At 55.8% G+C, this 26,424-nt stretch overlaps 4 protein-coding genes and 1 long non-coding RNA gene across 13 annotated transcripts in view; 2 read left to right on the top strand and 3 right to left on the bottom strand.

Annotated features, from left to right (window-relative positions):
• The window catches only part of TRPM4 (transient receptor potential cation channel subfamily M member 4), a 49,774-nt gene extending 48,841 nt beyond the window's left edge, over positions 1-933 (bottom strand). For both annotated transcript variants that reach the window (XM_061388963.1, XM_061388964.1), the window contains exon 1: positions 864-933. In XM_061388963.1, coding sequence (XP_061244947.1) covers positions 864-908 — 45 coding nt within the window. In that variant the 5' untranslated portion in view covers positions 909-933. The remainder of the gene's footprint in view (positions 1-863) is intronic.
• On the bottom strand, positions 2-21,751 carry PPFIA3 (PTPRF interacting protein alpha 3). Of its 5 annotated transcripts, none has more exons than XM_061388972.1 (30): positions 21,450-21,751; positions 16,488-16,742; positions 16,130-16,231; positions 15,590-15,754; positions 15,158-15,232; positions 14,620-14,694; positions 14,087-14,308; positions 12,931-13,077; positions 12,709-12,843; positions 12,082-12,165; positions 11,826-11,957; positions 11,329-11,391; positions 11,115-11,194; positions 10,692-10,836; positions 9,954-10,141; positions 8,593-8,815; positions 7,363-7,526; positions 7,117-7,244; positions 6,355-6,448; positions 5,923-6,004; positions 5,076-5,276; positions 4,354-4,416; positions 4,160-4,186; positions 2,905-3,080; positions 2,394-2,491; positions 2,019-2,194; positions 1,863-1,931; positions 1,459-1,630; positions 864-935; positions 2-731 (listed from the first exon to the last, which is right to left on the bottom strand). In XM_061388972.1, exons 2-29 carry the CDS (start codon positions 16,725-16,727, stop codon positions 877-879), a joined length of 3,585 nt encoding a protein of 1,194 aa, XP_061244956.1. In that variant the 5' UTR covers positions 16,728-16,742; positions 21,450-21,751; the 3' UTR covers positions 2-731; positions 864-876. The 5 variants fall into 5 exon arrangements, with proteins under 5 accessions (XP_061244956.1, XP_061244953.1, XP_061244952.1 ...); XM_061388969.1 differs by having other exon boundaries at positions 2-792; positions 21,450-21,750; XM_061388968.1 differs by having other exon boundaries at positions 2-935; positions 21,450-21,750.
• Positions 3,077-15,591, top strand: LOC133230922 (uncharacterized). Its single transcript, XR_009730989.1, has 5 exons — positions 3,077-3,694; positions 3,887-4,038; positions 13,716-13,830; positions 13,944-14,353; positions 15,191-15,591. It is a non-coding gene; the product is annotated as an uncharacterized LOC133230922 (long non-coding RNA).
• Positions 16,726-22,688, top strand: C18H19orf73 (chromosome 18 C19orf73 homolog). Its single transcript, XM_061385816.1, is given in 4 exon segments — positions 16,726-16,833; positions 17,686-17,924; positions 22,183-22,243; positions 22,245-22,688. Coding segments are annotated over 4 exon segments (765 nt in total). The 3' UTR covers positions 22,602-22,688.
• Position 22,689: 1 nt separating this feature from the next.
• LIN7B (lin-7 homolog B, crumbs cell polarity complex component) lies at positions 22,690-26,369 on the bottom strand. 4 transcript variants are annotated; one of them, XR_009730986.1, is made up of 6 exons: positions 26,265-26,368; positions 25,722-25,840; positions 25,366-25,437; positions 24,415-24,624; positions 23,068-23,301; positions 22,690-22,793 (listed from the first exon to the last, which is right to left on the bottom strand). XR_009730986.1 is itself a non-coding variant. In XM_061388987.1 (6 exons), the coding sequence occupies exons 1-6, from the start codon at positions 26,299-26,301 to the stop codon at positions 22,772-22,774; spliced, it is 624 nt and encodes a 207-aa protein (XP_061244971.1). In that variant the 5' UTR covers positions 26,302-26,369; the 3' UTR covers positions 22,690-22,771. The 4 variants fall into 4 exon arrangements, 2 of the variants coding, with proteins under 2 accessions (XP_061244971.1, XP_061244969.1); XR_009730987.1 differs by having other exon boundaries at positions 23,072-23,301; XM_061388987.1 differs by having other exon boundaries at positions 23,138-23,301; positions 26,265-26,369.
• Between the last annotated feature and the right edge of the window lie 55 nt (positions 26,370-26,424).

The following is a 26,424-nucleotide window of genomic DNA, read 5'->3' as shown; positions in this document are numbered from 1 at the left end:
CTTTTTGAAACAGTTCTCTTTACCCGTGATCACTGAGTGACGCCTGGGGCAGGGAGGCCGACCAAGAGTCGGGGGCGAGGGCTCCCCCACCGTCCTTCCTCCCCCCACGCCACGTCGCCCAGTGGCATCGTGGAAAGAGGATTCTCCCATGCAAACCCCGGAGCCGGAGCGGAACGGGGAGCTCAGTTCTGCACCCCGTACCCCCGGGGCACGAACACGGCCACAGCACGGGGGGCGGAGGGGCCTCGGGGACACGAGACACTGGGGAGAGAGAGGGAACCCCGCCCGCAGCTGACCCCAGGCACCAGCGACGGGACGCGGCGGGGCGGGGCTGAGTGGCACAAGGGGCGAGGCTTTTAGCAGCGAGTCCCCCCTCCCCTCCTTTCGGACGAAGAAGGAAGACTTGGGCCCCGCAACTGATAAGAAAGAGGAGGGGTCAGCCTCTCCCCGCATGCGGCCCGGGAGGGAAGCCCCGCCCCCTTCCCGCGGGGAAAGGGCACCCATCTCCCATCGGAAACTGATCAATAAATTACAAAGTAGAGGATAGGGAGGCGGAAGTTTGGAGCGGGATTTCTTCCTGCCCTCTTCTTCCCCCCTCTCAGTCCAGTGCATGTGGTTTGGTCCAGGCCCAGTCCATTTGTGAGGCGGGGACCAGCATTCCCCGTTCGTCTGTACAGATGGTCCAGTCCGCGGCGCGAGCTCCCCAGTACACTCTCCCCGGCGAGACCATACTGTGGGCAGGAGGGGGAACAGCCCAGCCTCTGAAAGGTTCTTCCGTCCGAGTGAGGTCACCTGCATTGACGCCAGGCGTGAAGATCCACTGTGCCGCCCCGATCCCCAAGATCGCCCAGTACGGTCCTCACCTGGAAGCCTACACTAGCAGGAATAGGTCCGGACAGAAACGCCATCTGCCCGGGAACTCCCAGAAGTCTGGCCTGGAGGGAGAATGAGCATTGGTTCAGCAAAGCGCAAGCGCAAGCGCAAGCGCGCGCACACACACACACACACACACACCCCTGACACACACACACCCCCCCACACACACACACACCCCTCACACACACACACCCCTCACACACACACACACACCCCTGCCCAGTTCCTCCTCCACCTAAGCGTCCTCCCTTGGATTCTCCCTCCCGAGAAGCCAACGACTGCCTGACTCCCTCCAAGCCAGTTTCCATTCCTTTCTCAAAGCCTCCGATTCCTTCAAAATGCCCCAGGTGACACTGGACGAGTTCATTTCCCACCCTGGAAAACGGGGTATGCTGGGATTAATCCATTCCACACCCTAAGGAGGGAGTTGGCTTGTTGGAGCGGTCCATTTGTCGTGGGTGGGGAAAAAGGGACTAGACCATTTCAGAACTCGGGAAGGCTGCTGGAATGTGGAGATGGTCTCTCCCCCGACACCTAAGAAGGGGAGGGGAGCAGAGGCTGTCCCATTTGGTATCCGCCCACCTTCCGGCTGCAGCTTGCGGAGAGGGAGCCCGGGCGAGCCCAGAGCTCCTGCTGCGGCCGAACGAAAGTTGGGGGGCAACATCTCAGCTGAGTCGGGGGTTACGCCTCGGAGGTCCTTCTCTCGGAACATCTTCCGCCAGGATGGGGAGCGGCTGAAGGACTTGGCACTGTCCTAGGTATTAGGGGTGCAGCCAGCTGGTGAGGGACTAGGGCCGCGTTTGGACTCCGCTCCTCTTTTTGACCCCACCCCTCTCCGGCTCCCTTCGCTCATTTAGCCCCGCCCCTTCCCTGGCACCGCCTCCAACCGCGACTCCGTGGCCAATCAAGCCCCACCCCTTTAGCTGCGAGTCTAGAGGGGCGGCCGGGAGCGTGGAGTCCCCTACGCTTGCTGCTGCTGCGCCCACCTCATCCAGCCGCCTGTCTGTGCCCAAGGAAATGAGGTTGCTGAATTCCTTTTCCAAGAGCTGCCGGGCCTGCAGGGGAGAGGTGGGAGAGAGGCTGCAGCGTGCAGTCTGCAAGATGGGGATGCCCAGTGTGCCCCGGGCCCGGCGGCAGCTCACCTGTGCATTTTGCGTGGGGATCTGCAGAAGCAAGGCCAGGTCGGAGTAGTCGAAGGTCTCGTCCAGGGCGAGCAGTGCCCCGTGCACCCCGCTCTCCGTGAGGTTCGTGGCGAATTCCTTCAGGCCCAGCCCGGACACCCAACCCATGACCCGCTCATTGGACCACACCATCACGTCTGGGGATGGAAGGGACCCTCAGCTGCACCCTTCCTGGGGCCTGGTCCTTCATTTATCCTCTATCTCCAACCCCATTTCCTCTTCCTGTCTCCACCCCGTCTCCCCTGGCCTCCCTCCCCTTCCCTATTGATGCTTCCTCCAACCCTGTCCCAAACCCCTCCACATGGCTCCCAGCTGGACTCATACTTTTCTACTCACCTCGGATCTGGGTCTGACTCTCTTCCCGCCTCCGCTCCAAGTCCTTCCTGTCATAGTTGAGCCGTTTCAGACACATGATCCCATAATGCAGGCTCACCCTGAGTAGCAGAGATAGCAGAGTCACAGAAGAGCCCCACAACCCCAGTGACTGTTTTCCCTGTTGCTTGTGGTTTTCTGGGAGAGGCTGGGGAATTGCTCCACTGGATCTGTTCTATTGATTGCTGACCTTCCCAGGAGCAGGGATATTTTTTAAAAAGCAGTTCCTGTTCGCCAGCCTGTAAGGGGTATGGGGTCAGCTAGCCAAGCTGTCTCAGGACTTGGACTATTCCTACTGGACCATCTTAATGGGTGGAAGGGGCACAGGAGTCTGGATTTCCTAACAATCCAGGCTAAAGGACCAAAGATAGTCCAAGATGAATTAATTCCCACATCACTGGTCCTATTTGCCAAAGACTCTCTAGAAGTGGGGGCCTCCCCCACTTGGACTGTCGCCACTGGCCAGGCAACTCACCTGTGAAAGCTGTCCACCATCTTGAGCTGGCCCCGGAGTTCCTTCTTGTTAAGATGATCTAACATTCGGGCATCCACCAGCGACTCCATGAAGTAGCTGCGGTACTGGGGCAGCCCCAAGCTGGGCAGCCAGTCGTTCCCCACCCATTCGTGGTTCATGTCGCCATATGCCAGGATCTGGGGCCATGGGCAGGTGGGGGAGCAGTCAGGCCTTCTGACCCCTTCCCATGTGTGTATGAAAGGGTACAGTACCACCCTCTCTCTCCCAAATCCAAGGTTGTTCTTTCTCTATCCCGTAGCAGGACAATGGCCAGTCTCTGCTCAGGACAACGGGCAATCCAAAACTGTTTCCTTCTCCTTCATAATGACAACACAGGCCCTTGTCTACTCAAAGCATCATTATCACTTGCGAACTTGCTGAAATTGCAGAATCTCAGACCCTAGGCTACTGAATCGAAATCCTCATTCTCACAAGAGCCTCAGGTGATCTGAACAGTATATCTAAGTACTAGTCTAGCATCGTCCCCAACTCAAAACAACTGATCAGTCCAATATCACTATTCCTCCAAGTCCGCACAACAGATTCTTCCAGCGTAGCTCCCTCCCCAACAAAGGATAACGGATTCATCTACCACTCTTGCGCTGTCCGAGAAATTCTAGCCCGATGCTACAATCTGGCCCAGGACAATATTCTGGATCCACCCCCAAGTCCTTCACTCCTCCCAGCATGAGCAAACAATCCATACCTTGGGCTGTTGGAAACAAAGACCCAACATAGCTCCTGTACTCAGGTGAGTTCATACCTCTCGCCCTCTTGAGAATAAAATGTACTTCCTTCTACCCAACTTCTTCTCAGCCTGATGTACCCTGCCCACCCGCAACCCCGCCCCAAATGCTTTCTCTTTTGCCCCAGTACAAAGTGAGGGGAACAGCCTCACTTCCCTCTGCCATAGGGCAAAGAGCCACTCAGCGTTTCCCTCTAGTTACAGCAATGAAACAGCCCCTGGAGCCCGCGCAACCGACCATAGTGGGATGACCCGCGCACCACTGGCAATGGAACAGTCGGGCTTCTACACAGACCCCACCAAGTCACAGTGACAGCCCAGAGCAGAGCTCCGCGCAGCGCCCCCCCGCGGTGAGGATGGAATGCTCCGGCGAGGGGCGGGGCGGAGCGGAGCGGGGCTCGGAGAAGGAGGGGCGCCCATGCAGCGTGCACAGCCTGTTCATGCGCCCACAGCCCGCCCCGCGCCCCCTACCTGCTCCCAGCTGATCTCCTTGGTCTCCTGACCAGTTAGTGGGAAGAGGGGAGAGAAGGGGTGGGTTAAGGGGCAGGCGGAGGAGGGCGGGAAGGACGAACGGACGGACAGACAGCCACAGACTCACCCGCCACCCGGCCCCTGCCCAGGGAAAGTTAGTGCCACCCCCAAGGCCACGGGCAGGGGGCACTCACAGGCTTGGTCGTCGCGGTAAGGGACTCCATCTCCTCGTGTGTCATCCACACGTTTCCTGTGGACTGAGGGGTGAAAGGTGTTATGGAGGTTGGGAAAGAGCTTCTGGACAGGGGAGGGGAAGAGAGTCGTGCTCCTGGAGGAGCCGAATTAGGCATGGGAACACATCATTTTCTGTATGGAACAAAATGATAAAATGTTAGAAGGCAGTAAATGCCATGGGGTAAAAAAAAAAAATAGGTGTTCGTGTATGATGGAGCTGGGGACTAGTTTAGCTGTTGAGTTAGGGAGGCCTCTTGGAGGTGGTGACATTTGAGCTGAGACCTCAGGGATGAGTAGGAGCCAGCCTTGGAGGTAAAAAAGAGGGAGGGGTGCTCCAAGAAAAGGGAGCAGCAAATGTCAAGGAGCAGAGTAGAAAAGGAGCTGGGAAAGGGGCCCCTCATCATGGGACTTGCAGAGAACCATATGAATTTGGGTTTTTTTTCCGGGATAGGATCCTTCTGCTGCGGTGTATAAGACAGACTGAGGGTTGGAAGTAGAGGGGAGGCAGAGAGACCTGAAGGGTGTCCCACCCTCAGAGATAATCCAGTGAGAGACTGTGCGGAGCAGGGAATATCTGACAAGACAGAGCTAGAATGAGCGGACTCAGGACTGGCTACTCTGAGGACAGTACTCTGAGGATTGGCTACTCCAGCAGGGGCTGGGATTGGCTCTGGACACTCACGGTGCGAGAGGAGGCAGGAGCAGAGGGTGAGGTGAGTGAGACCATCTCCTGGATGGCAAGGCGCAGCTTGAGCCGGTGCAGTGGGTTGCTGATGCCGATCTCACGCTGGATCTCCGTGTCTGACAAGTTGGCCATGATGGCACCACTCTTGACATTGGCCCGGCAGGCGGCCACATACCATGCAGGCATGCCTACCCACAGCTGGACCAGAGGGAGAAAGTGAGGAAGGGGTGGAAATGAGACAGAGAGACAGAGATATATCACAGGAGAAATGGGAGAAGGACAGAAAGAAAGGGGGAGAGGGAGACAGAGAGGTGGGGAAAGGCAAGTGGGGGAGAAACAGAAAGACATGAGAAAATTGGCAGTGAGGCAAAGACATCAAGAGTCAGAGGGAAACACAAAGAGATGAAGGACAGTCAGAGAAGGGTGAGCCCAGAGTCAGAAGGGAGAGAGAGATGGGGAGAGACAGAGATGAGAGGCAGAGAGGCGGAGAGAAAGCAGCAAAGCACATTGAGAGAGAGACATGGGAAGAAGTACGGGGAATGACAAAAACAGAGAGATGAGGAGAGGCAGAAAAATAGAGAAAGAGAATCCCAGAGACAGAGGCATGGGAAGACACAGAGAGAGACAATAGGGGCAAGATGGGCATGGTGAGGGGCGAGGGGAGAAGGAATAAAAAGCAACAGGAAGGTCCACAAGAAACCTGACCCCTCCCAGGACCTCACCGCCCAGCTCCCTTCCCCGACACCTCTGGGCCAGGAGGATGGCACAGGGTCAGCCAGCCCTGACCATGGGATTCTCAGAGGGATTGGGGATGAAGAGTCAGGACATTTCTGGACCCCAGTACCTCTAGCCAGGAGACCACAGTGGGCCCATCCCAGGCAGCAAAAGGCAGGCCCTGACGGCAGGCCTCTTCCAGAAGTTCATGCCTGAAGAGAGAGGGCCATGGCAGGAGGTCTCAGGGGTAGATACACCTAGCCCTCTCAGATAGCTCCCTTCACCAACTGCTCCCCGGCCCCATCCACAAAAACAACTTTTATGAATGTAGAAAACGTGACAGAAGGTAAAAGAACACAAATACTGTGGTTCTTTATAATCCCCCTCCCCCAGCCCACATGTACACACACACCAAACAAATGAAAAGAGCAGGGAAAAAAACCCCAACCCTCTAGGAGTTCCCAAATTTCCAAGCACGCTCAGGATCTTGGACGCCCCCTCCTAGAATTTTCTTACTTATGACCAACCCTCCCCCGCACACACACCACACACCCACACTCACTTCCTCTTGTTCCTCCGGTCCTTATCTCCTGGGCCCGTCAGCTTGGCTAGCCCCAGAGGGTCAGTGGCCAGTGTCTCGTCTGAGGGTGTTCCAGCTGGAGGCAGGGAGGGGCCAAAATTTGGAGAGTCTCAGAGGGGAGGCAGAATCTTTGATGCTGGGGGGTTGAGAAGGATGCCAGGAAAGCAGAGGCCCAGAGGGATTAGTAAATGAGGCCACACAGAGGGAGTGATAAAACCACACAGGAAGCAATGCCACCTCCTAGGCAAAGAATTGGAGAAACCCCCCAAATAGAGCTGATGCACTGGGCTGGCCTTGGTAAAGGTGGCAGTGCTATGCTGCTAAGTTCTTAACAACTGGCTCCCTGGGGACGAAGAGGTATTTCCTGATTGGTAGTATTTGCCAGTTTCCATGGTGTAAATAATCCCACCAATTTCAGGCTACCGAATGTGATGTCAAAGCAGCTCATAAAATTCCTGAAAATTTGACTAACTTGGATTTCACAAGTCAGACAAGCAAGCTCCTCTCTATTAAAAAAAAAACAAAAACAAAAAAACAGGTAAATGAAATAAATTCATTTGTCCAACCATCACTCAGGCAGGCCTCAGAGTACCCTTCTTGCCCCTTCTCCCCTCGACTTCTGCCAAGGTTCCAGTGCTCAAAATGCATTACCAAATGATTGTGGACAGGACTGTATGTCAAGTGAATATGTAAATGAGGAGGAAGGAAGGAATAAAGAAAGGGAGAGGAAATCAGGGGACTCACCCAGAGAAGAGCTGTCCCGACCTGGTGGTCCCATTCTCCCCTTCTCCTTCTTGCCAAAGAGACGGCCTATGGATGACTTGATGCTCTTCTTCTTGGGAGCTTTGTGCAGGGAATCTGGGGTGCCCTCACTGGGTGAGCAGGACAGAGTGAAGGTAGATCCCATCTGGTAGGTTCCAAGTCTTTGTCCACTCCCATCTCCTCCTCCCAAGCAAGTCCCTCCCTGTCTCGTCCCTTATTCTTACTGACCTTCCCCGTGATGGCCCTCCATCCTCCAGGGATCCCGCCTGCAGTGCCAAGGCTTGTGTCATTCTCTCAAGGCGGGCAGAGCGAGGAGTGGGAGGTGGGGTGTCTCCTGGGATTGCCGGCCCCTCCCCTCGGGGAGCCACAGCTTCCTCCTTAGGGACATGATTCTGTAGACAGGCAGAGTTGCTACTGAGTCAGAGGGATCATGTTGGGGGCTCCTCATTAGTTGGGAGGTATACCAGGTGTCTAGGATACCCCTGATTTGGACTATCACTTCTAAAGATAGGCTAGATTAAGTGGGAGTGAATTGCAGAAATATAAAGGCAATAACTTCAGTCCCCCTGGAGCTTGATGAGCCCATATTTCTACTATCTTGGCTTCTGGTGTCAGGAGTGGGATCTGCTCAGTTTCAAGAAAATCTAATGACTTACAAGTTCTGAAAATAGGAAAGCTGAGTTTAAGGCAATAAAACAGGGTTATAGCTCTTGTGCCTGCCTCTAAGGTCAATTCTGGGGCCATTATAATAGTTCTCAAATGTACATTTAGTCACAGAATATATATATTCTGTATCCAGTGGTTAAGTGGTTAAGACTTGGTCCTCTCACTGCTGGAGCCCAGGGTCTGATCCCTGGTTGGAGAACTAAAATCCAGAAAGCTGCATGACATGGCCAAAAAATTAAAAATAAAAATCCTATGCAGAAATTTAATGCATAAAATAGGTAAAAGTAGATCAGGTCTGACTAAAGTACAAGTTAGGGTTCAGGAATCTAGTGACTCAGCCTCCCCTTTGCCCCCCTTTTTAAAATTTTGAGAATTATTTATTTTTAGCTGCACTGGGTCTTCATTGCTATGCATATGCTTTCTCTGCTTGCAGTGAGCACAGGCTGCTCTTTAGCTGCAGTGCACGGGCTTCTCATTGTAGTGGTTTCTCTTGTGGCGCATGGGCTCTAGGGCACAGGCTCAATAGTGGTGCATGGGCTTAGCCTCCCCCCAGCATGTGAAATCTTCCTGGAGAAGGGATCGAATCTGTGTTCCCTGCACTGGCAGGCAAATTCCCAACCACTGGACCACCAGGGAAGTCCTCCTTTGCCCTCTGAGTTGAGCTTTTAGGGGAAGCTAAGGTTGCTATCATTGGTGTGATGATTATCGTTGCTGTTTGTTAGGGAGCCCTGTTTATGACCTCCCACCACCACCACCACCACCACCAAGCTGAGGAGACTTAAGAATACTCACAGCTTTGTCGGTGCCCTCACGGGCAGGGCTAGGGGGTGCCAGACGGGGTGTTGAGTGGCCAGAGCTGGGAGGGGAGGGGCTGGCGAGGGTAGAGGTGGTGAGGGAGGGGGGCAGTGAGCAGCTGCTGCGGTAGCGGCCCAGTGAGTCCAAGCCGGAGCCTGACACCCGGCTCTCCAGCTCTTCTGCCCTTTGTTCTGTTGTCTCCTTCTCCTCTTGGATTAACCTGAGGAGGGAAATGGGGAGACGGGATGAGAGGACTGAGGCAGGCAACAGGAGAGGGAGCCTGGGGGGACTTCCCTGGTGGTCCAGAAGTTAAGACTCCATGCTTCCAATGCAGAGGATGCAGGTTCAATCCCTGGTTGGGGAACTAAGATCCCACATGCTGCACTGCACGTCCAAAAGGAGGAGTCTGGGGATCCTGATGGACCAGGAAGGCTTGGTGGAGCAAAAATAATTCTGGGGAAGGCACAGTGAGGTCTTGGTGGATCCCTGATGGCCTCACAGGTTCAAAGGGAGTCAAGGGATCATGTTAGGCTCTGGAGGTCGTGGAAAGATTAGGGATGACAGGATGACCAGAGTGTGCCTCAGGATGACCCTGATGATGACCAAGTGGCTCTGGAAAATCATAAATGGATGACCATGGGCAAGAGGTCAAGTTCTAAGGAGGATACAAAGAGCAAGCTCATAATAAGAGAAGGCTGAGATCAGGGACTCTGAAGTCAATCTGGGATCTGGGAAGGTCATAGAGACATTTGGTGAGAGTCAATATCTCCAGTCAGAATGAGTTGGAATGGAAGATGGTGGTCAGGTTGATATGTTTGCTGGGGCCCATGCAAAGTGTGTTATCAGAGAATTGCTAAGTAGGGCAATTGCTGGGGAATCCAAGTAGACTTTACGTGATGGGGGAGTCTTAATAAACTGAGGATTTTTGTTATATCAGGTAGAAGTTCTTGTTATCTAGAGTCGAGGTTCTTGAGGTGTTTTGGATTGGGGACCTCGTGTAGAGATTCTTAGGGTACTGGGAGTCTCTGGGTAATGGCTGCTTGAAGTCATGAAAGCTGTGATATAATGGAGGACTCTTGATGGACTGGATTGTGATTTTTGGTATCTGAGGATGCAGTCTTGGGTATTTTGGGAAATTGTGAGTACTGTTTGGGGTGGGGAGGTGTATAATGTATAAGTAGCACATAGGAGACTTCTGGGTATTTCCTCAGACTATTCCAGAATAGTGTTGGGCTGGGAGAACTCCTTGAGGATGATTAGGAAAGGAGTTGGGCTTAGGTATTCAGATCAGTCTCCAGAGCCAGAGGGGCTGTGGGCTTAGCTCAGGCAGGACGAGAAAGAACTGGGCCAGTGCTCACTTGATCTCTTTGTTGATGGCCTCCAGCTGCTCCTGAAGCATGATGGCCAGTGTCTGAACATCTGCCTGCCCGCTGGGGGACAGGAGCTCAGCTCCAAACATCCCCTCGGCCTCCTCTTCATCTGAGCCATCCAGCTCGCCAGGGAATGGAGGTGGCATGGACCCCGCAGGGGCAGACCTCTCCCACTCCTGTCTCTGTGTGGAGACAGAAGGATGGCAGGTGGACAGGAGCCAAAGGCAGATGCTGTGTCTTCCCTCACTGCTCCGGACCCTTCCCACCCTCCGTGACCCTGCCCTCATCCGTTGACACTAACTGCCCTCACCCTGTGATCCAGTCCCCACAGTTTCCCCAGCCCACCTTTCTCTCTTGGTGGGGCCCTTTTTTGACCCCCCCTGACACCCCCAACAACCTCCCCTGAGTCCACTGTTTCTTTTGACACAGCTCACTTCTTTTCTTCACTTAGCCCCATCCATTCTAGGATTCTACACCTTGCACATCATCTCCCCCAAAACCCTCTTCCCAGCCCATCATTCCTCTAAAGTTCTCACCAGGCAGCAGGACATCCACGCGAGGAGACATCAAGGCAAGTGGGGATGATGAAAGAAGAGAAGACAGTGTGGGCCCAGGAAGCCTTACTTCTCCACTAGTCCCCACCCAGAGCCCTGCATACTGGGAACCACCTCCTACTGCTGCCCTCCCAGGCCCTGCTCAGTCCAGGCCCCAGAAGTGGCTGCTGACCTTAGAGGGCTCATCCTTGACCCCTGACCAGCGGCCCCTCTTGCTTGCCCGGCCACTGCCAGCCCCATAGGGGTCCAGGTGGGCACCAGAAGGTAAGGTGGGTGCCTGAGAGTAACGGAGCTCCAGGGCACTGCCAGGGAGAGATCTGTGGGCATGGAGAGGGTGGAGACCAAGGGGTCAGGAAAAGGAAATAGAGGTCAGTGGTCATGTGGAAGGGCTTGGGGTCAGAGGACTGGAAGAAGGATCTTATGTTAAAAGTCAGGAAAAAAGGGTCTGGGGCCAGAGATCATGAAATCAGGGGTCAAAAATAAGAGGGGCCAGTGGAAGTCTCAGGAGGACAGGGAGGGGAATCGGGAGACTTGGGAAGCAGAAGGGATGTGCTTGGCCAAGGGGGCCCCATGGGCACAGGAAAGTTACTGTCACCTGGAGTAGGACGACGGTGGCCTCCCCCGAAGCTGGTCAATCTCCATCTGCATCCGCTCCATCTCAGCCAGGAGCTGCTCCTGGGGGAGGAGGTTGGAGAGGCCAGGTCAGAATCTGCCCCCTTCTGAGATCGGTCCCTCCCAGCCGGGCTGATTCCAGCCGCAGTAAAGCCTGCTCCATTTCTCTGGCCCTCACCCCCCAGGCTCCTCCCTACCTTGTTGAGCAGCAGCTCATCCTGAAGCTTCTTCATGTTGGCAATCTCCTCGCTTAGTGAGTTCTGTAGGGGGACAGGGGTGCAGTGAGGGGCCAGAACCTGGAAGAAGCCTCCAGTGCACAGAGGCAGGCCTGAGGGGACCCCAAGGGGAATGGGTGAATTGGAATGGTGAGCTAGAGGGTTGTGGAGTGAAGATGCTGCTGAAGAGGGGAAGTCCCTAGGAGCCCAGAATTCAGCATCCTGTGTAATTTCAGCAGATTCAGAGTTTGAGGGCCCATAGGGCTATAGGCTTGGGGAAACGCCAAGAATTCAGGGTATAGGTGCCCCAGAATTCAGCTCTAGGGTGTTCAGGTGAAATAGTGCTGGTCCCAGCAATAGAGCAGTCTGTCAGATTCGAATTCCGGATGCCTAGATTTGAGGAGATCTCAGATAATGGTTTGGGGAAAGGTCTGGGCCCCCAAGATTCCAGTTTATGGGAGTCCTAGATTGGGGCGCACCTTCTCCTCCAGGGCCCCCATGCGCTCCTTGAGGTGAAGCTGCAGTCGTTCGTTGGACTCGCTCAGCAGCTTGTCCACTGTCTCGGACAGCCGCTTATTGTGGTCATCGTTCATCTTCTCCCGCTGCCGGGCCTGCCCAGAGGAGAACAGGGCACAGGTGCTGGAACCCTGAGCGCTGCCCCTGCTCCCAGCTCCCACCCACTTCAGCCCACCTTCTCATCTAAGGCTCATCCCCCAAGCCTCAAAGCCCCCTCACCCGCTGCAGCTCCTGGTTCTTCTCCTCCAACTGGGCCTCCAGCTGCCGAAGCCGCTCCTCAAAATTCCCATGACGTTCCTCAGCCTGGAAGTTGGAACCCATGGCATCTGACTGTTCCACTAGGACCCGTTCAGGCCCCAGGCCCCACCTCCTCCAAGGCTGGCTTCCAGGCCCCGCCCCTGGAGCTCTAGGCTCCTGTCCAACAAAACTCCAAACCTTGCACTTGAGTCTCAAGCCCTGCCCTCTTCTATAAGCTCTGTCCCCTTCTCAGTTCAGGTCCCACCCATCCTTTTAGTCCAGACTAGAAAACACCCCTGAGTCGGGAAGATCCCCCGGAGGAGGAAATGGCAATCCACTCCAGTATTCTTGCCTGGAGAATCCCATGGACAGAGGAACCTGGCGGGCGCTACAGTCCACAGGGCGACTTAGCAGAGAACACCACCTTCCACCAAACCTCTAGGCCTTTCCCCCATTCTAAGTCACGTCCCTTTCTAGATCCCAGGCCCTGCCTTTTCCATCTGAATTCAGGCTGTAGGTCTTCAACCCCTCCAGCCTCTAGGCCCCGCCTCCCCTAAGCCCCACCCCTTCGCCCCAGAGACTCAAAGCCCCGCCCCAGGTCTCCCTCACTTTATTGAGAGCCGCCACGCGCTGGGCCAGCTGGGCCTCAATTTCTGGCAAGGTCTCTGCTTTCTGCAGTGTCTGCTGGAGCTTCTGCTTGGCGTCGTCCAGCCACTCGGCCAGCTGACGGCTCTTCTCTTCACTCTGGGGGACACAGACAAGGGGAAGGGAGGAGCTTGGTCATATGGGCCACAGCCTCGCCCCTCCGCCCCTCCCCGGCCGTGCCCTCACCTGTCGGTACAATGACTCCTTGCTGGCCAACTCGTTTTCCAACTTGTCGTTGGCGTCGTGCAGAGAGGTGGCCTCGCGCTGGGCACTCAAGTAGCGCTTCTCTAGGGTTGTGATCCGTTCCTCCATATCCTCCCGCTGTGCCAGCGCCTGCAGAGGTGACAAAGGACCGCGTGGACTACAGCTCCCACTAGGTCCTGTGGGTAGCCTAGGCTTAGAACCTCAATTCAGGCACCCCAGGGTACACTGGGAAATGAAGTCCCCTGCCATCTGGGGGTCAGAAAGATGGAACCACACCTGCCAAGAGCTCCTGAGAATAGCCAACATTACATTGCCTGCCCTCTGCCACCTGACAGATAAAATGGCGGTGCAGCACCTCCCATAAACTTCTGGGACAGTACTAGCTTATCATACGGATGACCTAAGGCCCAGGGGATGGAAAGTCTCCACTCTTCTTGGCCCACTCAAAAACCCAAGTCTTACATTTTTTAGCAACTTCTGGCACAACTCAGATTTAGAATCACAGAGCAAATGCCCTAGGGTCTCACAGAAAACAAATGTCCTTTCCATCTGGGAGGCAAAATCTCCCAAGACCTCCCAGGGTAGCACAGGTTTATAAAACCAGAGAAGGTGTTCCAGGGTATCGTGGGGGATGAACATCTGCCTGGAGGCCAGTGTGGTGAGACCACACTTCCTAATAAGCCCTCGGGCCATCCACACTTCAAATCCGAGGTAAAAGCCCCAGTGGATGATGAAAGCAAAAGTGCTCTCTCTTCTTTCTCATTCAGTGCTTTAAAGAATCCATGCCCTACATTTCTCAGCAGTCCCTGCAGCGTGGGAGTTGAGATCAAGGAGCGTCAGCCAGGATGGGGTGAAATACAGCCAATGGAGTTCAGCTAAGAGGTGGCAAAGAATTTCCCAGTGGTAACATAAAAACTACGACCAGATACTGGGTGACTACCATGTATGTGCCATGTACCAACTCTCTGACAAGGGCCATAAATCCCATTTTACAGGTGAGGAAACAAGCTCAGAGAGAAGAATCCGCACACCTTGTGGACTGAATCCAGGTTCATGAGTTCTGTGACTATGGGTAGAAGGGAACAGGGAGGGTTGGGGGGAGGGACAGAGGGCAGCCCAGCAGGGGCTCCGGCCTCACCTCCTTGAGGTCGCGCTGGAGCTTGGCGTTAGCTTCCTCGGCCTTACCCAGCTCGCGGTGGGCGGTGCCCAGCTCCTCCTCCAGCTGGCTCATCTGGCGGCACAACACCGCCAAGCGCTCCCGCAGCTGGCACACCTCCGCCCGCTGCCGCTCCAGGGCCTCCTCCAGCTCCGCCGTGCGCCGGTTCGAATCCCCACCAGGACCCAAGCCATTGGCAAGAGTCTGGAATGGGGACAGTGAGGAAGGAAAGCACAGAACTCAGATCAGGTAACAGAGATAGAATGCAAAGAGAATGCTGATAGGGGTGAGGGGGAATCAAAGATCAGTTAAGGGCCATGGAGATCACAAATTTAGCTAGCTGACCTGAATCATAGGTCAAAGGTCAGCAAGAGTCTGAGGGATTCAGATGGACTAGGGTCTGTGAGAATCATACCAAACATTAAAGGGACCATCGCAAAGTCACGGGGCTGAGTAGGACCACAGGGATGGGGGCCAGTGAAGAGCAAAGAGAGGGAAAGATGTCCACCTCTTACCTGCCCATCCCCATCCTTGCCGGGCTCCTCTAGCCCCGACCGGCGCCTAGACAGCTGCTCTCGAAGGCTCAGAGTCTGGCAACAGGAAAGGGAGATCAGAGTGAAGGGGGTCCTAGAATCCCTGTTTTACTTCCCACTGGCTCTGGTCCTGCTGGGCCTACCCTTATTCCATAGTCTACCCTTCGGCCCTGTGTCCTCGTCTCTCCTTAGCCACCCACCAGAGAGGAAGCCACCCTTAATCTTAACCTTAGCCTCCTTGTGCCCAGACTTACCCCACCCAACCATTTCCTCCGAAGTCAGTTCTTTCCCTTAGCCGCCCCCAGCCCTGGTTCTAACCCTAGTCTCACTGTCACAGAGCGGTACTCTACTCCCCTTAGTCCTGCCCAGTGAATTTCACCTTAGGAACCTGGTTCTCCACAGTCCAACCCTATTGGTCCTGTGCCCTAGTCCTGTCCCCAGTAGATTCTAGGACCCATCCAATCAGCTCCACCCCATTGGTAGTTCATTAGTCCCGCCTCCTTCTTGGCTACACCCCCACCTCCTGATTGCTCAGCTCCAGTTCTTCCTCTAGCACTGCCACCCGCTCCAGCGCCATTCGCAGCCGCTCTCGGACCTGAGGATGGGGGCAAGACCAAGTGAGATGGAGATCAGACCTGATCAAGGACAGCTGATGCAGAACACCTTGGAATGGACCTGATAGGATGACATTATCATTCCTCTATTTATAATAGGTGTGCAGCCCCAACCAGCTAGCAAGGCAGCTTCACCCCCTGGTATACCCCTATCCTATTACTTTTTTCCATTATCAGGTCTCAGTCAGCAGTAGTCTGTTTCAATCAATTTCAAGACAGTCAACATTCTTCCCACTTGGGCTATTTCCAACCAATCACAGCCAGAATTTCTGCCATTCAGGACAGCCCAGCCGACCACAGGTTTCTGTTCTATATGCAGTCTCTTCTGATTCTCATACCTTCTCATCCAGGGCCTTGTGATGCTCGAAGAGGGATTTTAGAGCCTTGAGTACTTCCACCTCGGAAGAGACCCCGCCCGGAGACTGGGCCTGGCGCTTTACCACGGTCATGCGCAGTGACCTCTCGTGCCTGGACACCAGGCATTCCAGGTGTTCTAGGAGAAGCTACAGGGATAGAGCACCGGGCCAAGGAAAAGTGTCAAGGGAAGAGAGGCAGAGTGCAGGAAGAGGATTCAGACAGGTGGGGCAGACACAGGGAAGAAGTGGAGCCAAGTAAAGAGGTGTGGAGAAACAGGTCCGGAGAAGAGAGGGATAACGGGTCGGGGGTGGGGCGGTCAGGAAGAAGTGGTACAGAAAATGAGAACAGTTATGGAGATAGGGGAGGGGACATGAAGGAAGGAGGGGACCAGAGGAGACCCGCCCAAGTTGTGGAAGCAGGAAGAAGAAAGGAAGGCAAGAAAGGGTATAAAAAGATGGGTCAGGCTTCAACACCCAAGGCCCCGCCCACCCCGCTTAAGTCCCGCCCCCAAGACGCCTCACCCGTGTATTGTTCCGCTCCGCCTTCAGCTCCGCAATTTCTTCCTCCCGTTCTAGTAGCTGCTCCCGACACAAGTTCAGCTCCTTCGTCAGAGCCGCAAACTCCTGTTCAGTGGTGAGCAGAATTGTACATTCAGATCAATCCTTTTCCCATCTCCCTCATTCCAAAGGACTGGGAGGTTAGTAAGTCCCTCCCCTCTTGGCCAAGTCCCGCCCCTTCAAGCGACCCAGGCCCCGCCCATTAGAGGCAAGCCCCTCCTCCTTCCAAGAGTCAAGTCCCGCCCCTTCCGGCCGCCCTGCCCCTTGCCTTCGCGAGCCGAGGCCCCGCCTCCCTCAGGCCCCGCCCTGGCCCCGCCCAGACCTGGGGCAGCGCGATGCTGAGCTGCCGCTGCAAAGAGTCCTTCTCGTGGCCCAGCTCGCGCAGCCGCAACTGCGCCGTAGCAAGCCCGTCCTGCGCTTCGCGCAGCGTCTCCAGCAGGCGCTCGCGCTCGGTGAGCATCGTGACCATGAGGCGCTCCAGCTCGCCGCCAGCCTCGTCCGGGCCCAGCGCCGAGCCCCGCCGGCCATCCTCGCTGATGGTGGGCATCACCTCGCACATCATGGCGGCGGTGCTGGCCTGCGTGTACCGGGAGGGGCCAGGGAACCGAGAGCGGCTTCGTCAGAGCGCAGGCAACGAAACTGAGGCACGGTCACTGGGATACTACATAGTGAGAACTGAGGCTAGACAACCCAAGCAAGTGCACAACAGAAACGGAAACCCATCCATTCCGATCATGGTGCAAGATAAACGGAAACCCAATGCTCTCAGGAAACCAGACCTGGGTGAGAGCACTTGGAGAAACTGAGGTCAGACTTCATCTGACAACGGGCAGCAAATCTAGACTCAGCCTATTGAGAGAAACCAAAGCCGAGTGACCCACTCCCTGAGAGAAAGTGGAAAGCTTGGAAGCCCCTCCCCTCCCACCCAAGGGCTTCCCAGGTGGCTCAGTGGTAAAGAATCCACCTGCCAATGCAGGAGACACGGGTTCGATCCCTGGGTGGAGAAGATCCCCTGAAGAAGGGAATGGCAACCCACTCCAGTATTCTTGCCTGGGAAATCCATCGGGTCCCAAAGAGTCGGACATGACTGGGTGCACTAGCACTCCCCTCCAGTCCAAATCCCGCCCCTGCAAGGGGCTCAGGCCCCGCCCATCACTGGCACTGTGGGAAAATCAGTCTACCTATTCTGGCCCTGCTGAGAATTCCCTTCAACCTCACTGTATGAATGAGAAAACTCAGGCCCAGGAGAGGAAGACTATGTCTTCAGGAGGTCACTGGTAGGTAGTCAGCTGTATAATGTCACAGGGATGGCCCTGAACTGCTATTCAGCCCAATTCCTGCCTCCTTAATTGACCAGATATCTAGTTACAGGAGAATCTAAAGACTCTCTCCAGGCAGAGGGGAAAAAAAGATGGCATGGACCATGCTAGCCATTTCACACTACACAGGAATCCTAGATCCAGCTACTTCTTCCCTCAGGTCACAGGAATCTAGGTTCCCCTGTCCCTTCTGTCTCCCAGAGAAAGGAGTCTGAGCCTCCATCCTTCTCTTTCCCAGACCCAGAAGTCCGAGACCAGATCCCTCTCCTTCCAGGGCACAAGAGCCTGGGCTTTCAATCTCCAACCGTATACCCAGAAATCTCAGCCTTCAGATTTCTCTTCCCTCGGAATCCAGGCCCCCAGGCCCCAGGAGTCTGGGTGCGTGAGCTGTGGGTGGGGATGAAGGGAGCTCTCCGAGACACTCCCTCTGCTCACATCAGGTCAGACAGGTCTGGCTGGCCCAGCGGAAAGCGGGAGGGACTTACACTCTGTTCTCTCCTTTCTTTCTCTCCCTTCAGGCAGAGGAATAACCGGTTCTCAGAGTGGATAATTCCCAGCCCCACCCAATATTTGGACTATATCTACAGCCTGGGACTGGAACCTTGGACTCCAGGGAGGAGAGGTAGGGACTGAGAGCCCCAGGACCTGGGAGAGGAGACAACTAGATGCCTGTACCCTTGGGTCTTTGAAGAGGTATATCTGGAAATCTAGACATCTGAGTCCAAACACGGAGAGGTCAGATTCAAGAAAATGTTTATAAGAGAGCAAGCCAGACTTAAGGAAATTAAAAAAAAAAAACAAATTAGCATGGTATCTAAAACTCAGAACCTACTCATGAGATGCAGCTAGGGATGTTTTCAGGAGGCTGCTCTAGAACTTCAGATTCCCTAAGAAGGAAGCAAAACTCAACAAGGCTGACTGTAGACTCTAGACACAATAGAGCATGCAGAAAGGATATATGCTTCCATATATACAATGTGCTTGGGGTAAGAGCCTCACATGGGGCCAAATAGAGGGGCATATTCTGGAACCCAGGTCTAGAACCGTGAACCAGCCAAGAGCAATCCAATAACTTTAAAGAGTGTCTGGCTCACCCTCAGAACCCCAAACATAGAGGGGAGGGAGATGATATCTAAGGACAGACCTAACGCAATGCTTAACAAACCTAAGTCAGAAGACAAACAAGAACTCAGAACCTACCAGGGACGAAAATATAACACAGAATATAACAGACGTCACATTCTTGGTTTCTTCACATGTCTAGATAATGTTAGAACTCAGAGGGCAGAATATTTGCTCTAGAATTCAGAACATGCCCTGGAGCAAAGGAAAAAAACCTAGAAAATAGCAAGGAGTTTGCCTGGAACTTAGAATTGCCTGGGGGAGAATGCTGAAGGAGGCATTCTGGCAATTGAGAATTTACTGGCATAAGGACTGAGCTGGCAAAGGAGGTGGGGGTGGGGGTGGTGTGTTCTAGAAATGAGGACATTTCTAGGCTGAAGACTCCAGAACAAGAGAGGGCCTAGAGCATGTTTAGAATGCTGAAGTGGCAGATGGAAGAAGCCCACAATCCACCAGGGGACAAGTTCTGAGCCAAGGTCACACTGAGGGAAAAGATAGAGAAGGTGGGGATGGATGGGCTTAGAATACAGAACCTGAAGAAGGAAGGTGCAGTGTAATCCTGGGGACTTAAGACTGTAGAACTGGATGGTATATAAAATAGGGAGGTTCAGGGACTTCCCTGGTGGTCCAGTGGTCAAGACTCTGCCTTTCACTGCAGAGGGTGTAGGTTCGATCCCTGGTTGGGGACCTAAGATCCTGCATACCTCACAGCAAAGCCCAAAAATAAATAAAATGAAATACGGAAGCATATCCTAGAACTGATAACGTGGTTTGGAGAAAAGCTAGAGCCCATAAATGGAACACACACACACATTCTAGCAGAGAATGCCCCTGGGAAAACAACAGAATCTAGAACAATGCCAAGGATTGGCTAGAACCTAGAACACACCCAAAATGAAATTTTAAAAGAAAATAAGCAAAGACTGGCTTCTTAAAAATTGGAATATGTCAGGAATTACTTGGCGGTCCAGTGGTTAGGACTAGGCGCTTTCACTGCTGGGGCCTGGGTTGGATCCCTGGTCAGGGAACTAAGATCTGTGGGGGAGGAAGGAACATATCTAAGGAGAGGAAAGTGGGCTGGGAGCTTGGCTTGGGAGCACTAACTAGAAATTTGAATTTACCTGGGGAACATCATGACTCGAATTTAGCATCTAACCTAGAATTTAGAACATACCTTGGGTGAAAAAGGAACAGAGATGTTCACTGGGAGTATTCTAGGATTTAGAAAGAATTCCACGAAGCACTGCCAGGGTGCCTGTTTAGTTGGAAATATAGAAGACAATTCTAGATCACGAAATGAACCTAGGTCACAGAGCACATCTGGAGGAAGGGATGTATGCTCGGCTTATCAATCTGAGAATGTACTTGAAGGATAGGGCATCACGATATGAAAAAATCATAATGGGGTGCTGGAAGCATCTCAAGAACCTGGGTCTCAGGGGAAAATATTGGAAACCCCAGGAAGCCCAAAATCTGAGCTGATATGGGGATGAGGCAGGGGTTTTTCAAGGCCACCAGAACTGATGGGCAATAGTGAGGCTGTAGGGACTTGGGTCCCTAAGAGTAACAGCTGAGCAGCTAGATACTTTGGAGGTCAGAGTTGGGGAACTGGACTCCTGAATCTTTGTGGAGGCAAAAGACAGGAGATGGAAGTTTGGAGCCTGAGTCCTTGTTGGAAGGGAGGGCAGGGGTAGATGGCTTTGATGACAGTACAGAAGGTGGGGTCTGAACTCCTGGGTCGCTGAGGGGAGACAGGATCAGGGACAGGGCATTTAGGTCTTCAAGGGGGAGGACGGGCAGAAGCCAGCGAATTGCATTAAGAATTGCATTCTGAGCCCCTGAAAAGGAGGAATCATGTGCCTGAATCCCTAAGAGGGCAGATGTTGGGGTGCCAGGAGGCTGGGTATATTTATTGGAGGGGAACAGGGCTTTGAACTGGGTCTCTAAAGGGGGTAAAGGCTGGGAAACTGGATTCCTTCCTGGAGTGGTGAAGGCTTCCAGCTGGGGCCTCTAGCCAGAGGAAGTAAGGACTGACAAGGCTTCCAGAGCCGGGTAGGATCTGGATCCCCGGATGCCAAGATCCCTAAGGTGGACCAGGCAAGAACATTCAGAAGCCCCGACTCCTCAAGTAGCAGCTGGGGTCACCACAACTGGGGTGCTGAGGATGGGGCTGAGAGCCTGGCCAGAGGAATCCTGAGGCCCGGGCGCCCAGGTCGGGGAGGGCCTGGGTATTCCCGGGTCAAAGGCGCGGCGAGGGGGATCCCCGCGCCGCCGGCGCCCCCTCCCCGGCGGCGGCAGCAGGAGATGGGGGAGGCAAGGCTGCCGAGAATGGTGACCATGGACAGCTCCAGAGCGGGCCTGTGTCCAGGGCGGCCGCTGAGCCGGCCTGGACTGAGGAACTCGGCCGGCTGTACAAGCCGGAGGACCGGAGATGGGCTGACTGGGTCCCCGAATGGGGGACTATGCGGACGCGACCGGGGGAGGGGGGCGGCTCTAGCTGGGGGAGTCTGACACAGCCTTGGCCGGTGTCGATCTCCCAGGACTGGGCCGAGGAGGAGGATCTTGGTCCAGAGGGGGTTCCCGGGGCTGACCTGGGAAATTAAGGCTCCTGGGCCCTGGAGGAGGCGCAAGGCGGCAGTACGCCTGGGATCCTAGGGTTCGGTTGGGGACTCTGAGAACCGGGAGGGACACGCCTGAGTCTCTGGGGTCGGGCTGTGAAATCTGGGCTGTGAGGTCCTCGGGGAAGGAGAAGAGAATTCAGGTTCTCGGGGAGGCGGGGGAAGCTCGGCGAGGGGTCCCCCGGGTGGGCGCTGCCAAGCGGGCCGGGCCGGGCTCTTACCTACCTGGTCCGCGGCGGCTGCGGGCGGAGCTGGGCTGCAGGAGGGACGTGGGGGTGGGGTGGGGGGACCGGGCGGGGCCCCTGGCGGCGGCCGGGGCCCGGATCTGTAGCTCTGGAGCCCGGTCTCCGCGGCTCGCGCGGGCTCCGCGTCTGTTGCTCCGGCTTGGGCGCTGGGGACCCCCTCCCCTTCACCGTCTAACAGCCCTTTACCCCTTAAAATAGCCCCCTGCCCTTGTCACCGTTCAGCCTCCCCCCGCGAGGCCGCAGCCGCCAGATCTAGGGGTGCTCACCAGCGCCCCCCAAATCCCACCTTCCCCCGCCAAAAAATTCCTCCTCCCTCCTCCCCCCGGCAACCAGCGCTGGGGCGGTCGTGGCCCCTTTAACAGGAGACTGACAGACGGCGCCGAATGGCCAATGGGAGGCGGTGTCGGCGCCGGCCGGCGGTTAAACCCCGCCCCCGCGCTGCCTGGGAGGGGTCGCGCGGGCGGAGAGCGGGAGGCGGGGCTAAGGCGGGTCGGCCAATAGGCATGCGGCGTGAGGCGGCTGGGGCGGGAGGCGGAGCCCGGCATGGGGATGATGTCACCTGAAGCGAGTGGCGCGCGGCGTGGAACGCCAGTCGCGACCCCGGATTCCGGCGGTGGCGCGCGCCTGCCCTCGCGCCGCACGGGACAGGAGGATTGGGCGGGCGGCGAGGTGGGAGTAAAAGATGGCTTTTAAGATGGGGGCGGCTCCCGGAGACACGCGCTCGGGTTATAAGGTGGGGTGAATGCCTGGTCGACGAGTGCACCTTACTCTGCACCCCCTGAGCCCGCCTCGGGAACTGCACGTGGCACCCCCACCTCCCGCGCAGACTATTGCGCGGCCGGCAGGGCTCCCCCGGCGGACTAGGCTAATGGTTCGCTCCGCCCCGCCCACACGGAGGCCGCCCACTGACTCTGGCGCGTTTCAGGACTCCTCGTCAAACCAGCTACAGAGAAGGGGGCTTGGCTTCCGCCCTCAGAATCTCGGAAGGGTAGGGGGAGTTGTCTTCAGCTCTGATCCCGCGCTCAGACCCAGACCGGGTCCCAGCCTCCATCCTGGACTTATCCCCGGGAAGCCGGCCAGCCTCTGTCTTCGGACCTGGCAAAAAGTCTCAAGCTCCGCTCTCAGACCCTGAAAAGGGTCTGGTCTCGACCTCAGCTTCTCTCCCGCCCACATCTCCAGACACTCCAACCCCGGGATGCAGGACAGACACAGACACTCAGTGAGGGTCAAAGATCTTTAAATAAGGAGTTGGTGACAATAAATACTGTACAGGGGAGGGGGTGAGGGTCCAGATCTGTGGTTTCAGCCTCGAGACTCCAAGGACCTAAAAGGAAGGTGAAGAGAGGGGAGCCAAGCTCAGCGGAGGAGACAGCAGTAGGCATGGGAGAGAGCCAGGATTGGGGTTCCAGAGCCAAGAGCCCAGGGAAGTGGGTTGAGGGATTCCGGAGAGAGCAGGTTCCCCATCTTGGGGTGGGAGTGAGCTAAGTAGGGGCCCCCAAAGTAGTCAGAATGGCTTGGGGTGAGAGCCGGGGTCAAAGGTCAGAATCCCAAGGAAAGGAGCCAGGGCTGGGGGTGGCAATCAGTGTCTCAGAAATTACCGGCCTGGTCTGGGAGTCTGGGGATGAGGGAGGCAGAGGAGCCCCAGGGGTGTGGTGGCAAAGGGCTCACGAGTAGCTCTGATGTTGCTGGCGCCGCCGGGCGGAGCGCATCTTCTCAAAGCGGGCTTCCATCTCCTCCAGCACTCGAGGTGTGTAGCGTACCACCAGCTTCACCGAGCCCTGGGCAGCCTTCAGAAGCTCCACTGCCTTCTCATGCTGCTCGCCCTCAACGCTCTGCAGGGGCCGTTCAGACAGTTCATCTTTATCCCCTTCCTCCCTGGCAAAGCCTGATGACCCCCAATCCATCCCTCCTGCCCTGTTTATTGTCCCCACCACCTGGCCCCAGCTCAGACCTCATCCTCGGTGTTCTGGCCTCCAGTGTCTTATTCCCCCCAGTCTCTTATTCCCCAGAGTCCCAAGGGGGTCTTTCTATACTTCCAGGCTGAGCAGCCTTCCACTGCTCACAGTCCTCCCAAGCTGGCCCCAAGCTCTGCCTCCTTCTACTCTAACCACAGTGGTTTTAATTATCTGCATGCCCTAGTCCATCAGAACCAAGCCTTTTCTCTTCAGCTCATAGGAGTGCAGAGTCACAGTCCCTGCCTACAGTACCTTCAACCTAACACTCTTCACCAACTCCTACTCATCCTTCAAAACCCAATTCAAGGGGACTTCCCTGGTGGTCCAGTGGCTAATACTCTGTGCTCCCAATGGAGGGAGCCCAGGTTCACTCCCTGGTCAGAGAACTAGATCCCACATGCTGCAACCAAGACCTAGAGCAGCCAAAAAAACAACAACAACAAACTCAAATGTTCTTAATCTCCAAAAACTTCCCTCATCTACACTGGTCTGGTGCCACATCTGGGCTCTCACAGTGCTCTGTGCTTCCTCATTCTCTCCCTGGTTTAGGATTATTTCAGCCAGGGTCTATCTCCCTCACCAGAGAGGGTGTCCTTGGAAGTAGCAGCAGAGGCCAGTTACTCTCAGTATGTGTGCATGCTAAGTTGCTTCAGTCGTGTCCAACTCTTTGCAACCCTATGGACTGTAGCCCGCCAGGCTCCTCTATCCATGGGATTCTTCAGGCAAGATCACTGGAGTGCGTTTCCATTTCCTTCTCCAGGGGATCTTCCTGACCCAAGGATCAAACCTGGGGCTCCTGCATTGGCAGGCGGATTCTTTACCACTGAGCCACCTGGGAAACCCCCTAGTTACTCTCAGGGTCTACAGCAAAGCCCAGAACAGGGTGAGACACAGAGGCAGTGTTCAGTGTGTTGAGTGAATATGAAAAACAGGGACTCTGCTACCTTGGGCAGACTATGGCCCCCAGCCCTGCCTCAGCCCCCAACTCACCACACCATTCACTGACAGCAGCTGGTCCCCACGCTTCAGGCCTCCGTGGCGGTCAGCCACACCCCCAGGGATGACACGGGAGATGTAGATAGGCGAATTCTGCTCCTTGCCCCCCATGATGTTGAAGCCCAGGCCCTCATCCGTCTTGGGCAGTTCCACTACCCTGGGATGTGCATGGCCCTCACTGGCTGTGAAGGCGGCCACCGTGGCCTGGGAAAGAGAAAGCCTTGGGAGGTGAGGACCCCCCACAATGGGCATACGCATTCAGGTAGAGGCTAGGCCCCTGCCCAGGAAAGGGATTTGGCCAGGGAGCTTTCCTCAAGAATGGGGCACCGGCCACACAAGTCAACACAAGATCACTCTGGTGACAGGACGTCAGATTTAGTCACTTTGGACACTTCACTTTCAAAGAGCAAGTCTCCATTTGGTGTGTGTGTGTCTTGAATCTCACTTTTTTTGCCAATCTCACCTTTTTACAGAGAGAAACAAAGGCCTGGACAGAGAGTCTCAAGCCTCGAGCAAGCAAACAGCATCTAACCGTGGCTAAGTAAGATTTCAGTGTTTAACCCAACTTCATTGTTTTCATCATGTAAAGGTTTAAAGTTATCTTCTGGTCAGGCATTTCATACTAGTTTCTAACTGTACTTGCTAATTGCCAGGAAAATTCCATGGACAGAGGAGCCCAGTGGGCTATAGTCCATTGGATCACAAAGAGTCGAACACGACTCAGTGACTAAAACTTCCTCTTTTCACTTTCAAAGATACTTTTATATGACATTGAAGCTACAAATGTGAGACTCTTCAAAATACATTATAAATACTAGTAAAGGTGATAGATAGATATGGCAAACATCATGAAGGAGGAAACAGGAATGACTGGCTTTGGGAAGACGCTGAGCTGGACCATGAGATTCAGTGGATACCATGAGCCGTGGGGTGGGGGGAGCCTACCTTGGCCGTGGCGTGGGCCCGGATCTCAGCACTGCCGGTGATGTCCAGCGTGTCGTAGAGCTGCTCATACACCTGGTGAGGACGCAGCCCTGCCTCAGGGAGCCGCCAGCCCAGCTCCTCAGCACAGGCGTCCAGGCCCGCAGACCCTCCCACACAAGGGTCCGCCCCGCCCCCGCAATCCCGAGGCCACGGAAACTACAACTCCCGAAGAACCCCTGAGCTGAAGCGCGGGCACCACCCCCGCAACCCCCAGGAGCGCCGCCCCGGTCGCTGCTGGGAGGCGTAGTCCCTCGGCTCGGGGAGACCAGGAGGACCACGGCCGCCCGCCCCGTACCCCGGCGCCGCGGTGCTCTCACCTCTCGGATGGCAGAGCAGAAGCGGCTCTGCAGGACTCGCTGGAGGGCCTGCAGCTTCTGCGGGGGCAGCTCCCCGCTGCGCTGGAGCCGCTCGAGGAGCTCCACCGCCCGGGACACTTCTGCGGGGCGGGGGCGGGGCGCACAGACACACACAGTCAGAGACGCGAAGACGCAGAGAACACGGAGAGATTGCGGCCAGAGACCAAGTCAGGACGAACGCAAACCCGGGGAAGAACAGCCGCGTCCCGGCCGGACGCCCGCAGAGTCGCCGCAGGTGGCAGAGGAGAGACTGCGGCCAGCTGGGCGCCCTGCGTGCCCGGGATCCCCATAGACACCAGCGCAGAGGTGTGCGTGCAGCGGGCGCCCTCTCCCCGGCCCGCTCGCCCACGGACCCTCCCACACTCTCCGACGGCCCGACTTTCGGCGCCCCGCCCCGCCCACTCCCGCCGGGCCCGCCCACCCGCCGGGGTCTTGCCGGGGGAGGGGCGGGATACCGGGATGCAGACCCGGGGCCGGGTGGGCAGGGCCGCGGGGCGCACTTACCCCGCTCCAGCCCCAGCGGCTCCACCAGCGCAGCCATGTCCGCGCCGCCGCTGCGAGGCACCCGCCTGCCGGTCGCCGGCGAGGAGGGCGGGGCTTCGCGAGGCCACGCCCCGGCGACGAGCGCCCCCTGCGGAAGCGGGGCCCGGCGCGCGCGCGCCTG

The sequence above is a fragment of the Bos javanicus genome, chromosome 18 (assembly GCF_032452875.1).
Source record: "Bos javanicus breed banteng chromosome 18, ARS-OSU_banteng_1.0, whole genome shotgun sequence".
Taxonomy (NCBI): Eukaryota; Metazoa; Chordata; class Mammalia; order Artiodactyla; family Bovidae; genus Bos; species Bos javanicus.
The sequence above is the reverse complement of the archived record's forward strand: the minus strand, read 5'-3'. Positions and strand labels throughout refer to the sequence as shown.

Excerpts from the sequence above, each read along its gene's own strand:
- LIN7B (XM_061388987.1), bottom strand. The coding sequence starts at position 26,301 with ATGGCTGCGCTGGTGGAGCCGCTGGGGCTGGAGCGGG. Across the intron at positions 25,438-25,721 it reads TCTGCTCTGCCATCCGAGAG|GTGTATGAGCAGCTCTACGA; the intron begins GTGAGAGCACCG and ends CGTCCTCACCAG. Across the intron at positions 22,794-23,137 it reads CAGCAACATCAGAGCTACTC|GTCCTTGGAGTCTCGAGGCT; the intron begins GTGAGCCCTTTG and ends CCTTCCTTTTAG.
- PPFIA3 (XM_061388972.1), bottom strand. The coding sequence starts at position 16,727 with ATGATGTGCGAGGTGATGCCCACCATCAGCGAGGATGGCCGGCGGGGC. Across the intron at positions 15,755-16,129 it reads CGGAGCGGAACAATACACGG|CTTCTCCTAGAACACCTGGA; the intron begins GTGAGGCGTCTT and ends CTATCCCTGTAG. Across the intron at positions 14,695-15,157 it reads TGGAGCTGAGCAATCAGGAG|ACTCTGAGCCTTCGAGAGCA; the intron begins GTGGGGGTGTAG and ends TCCTGTTGCCAG.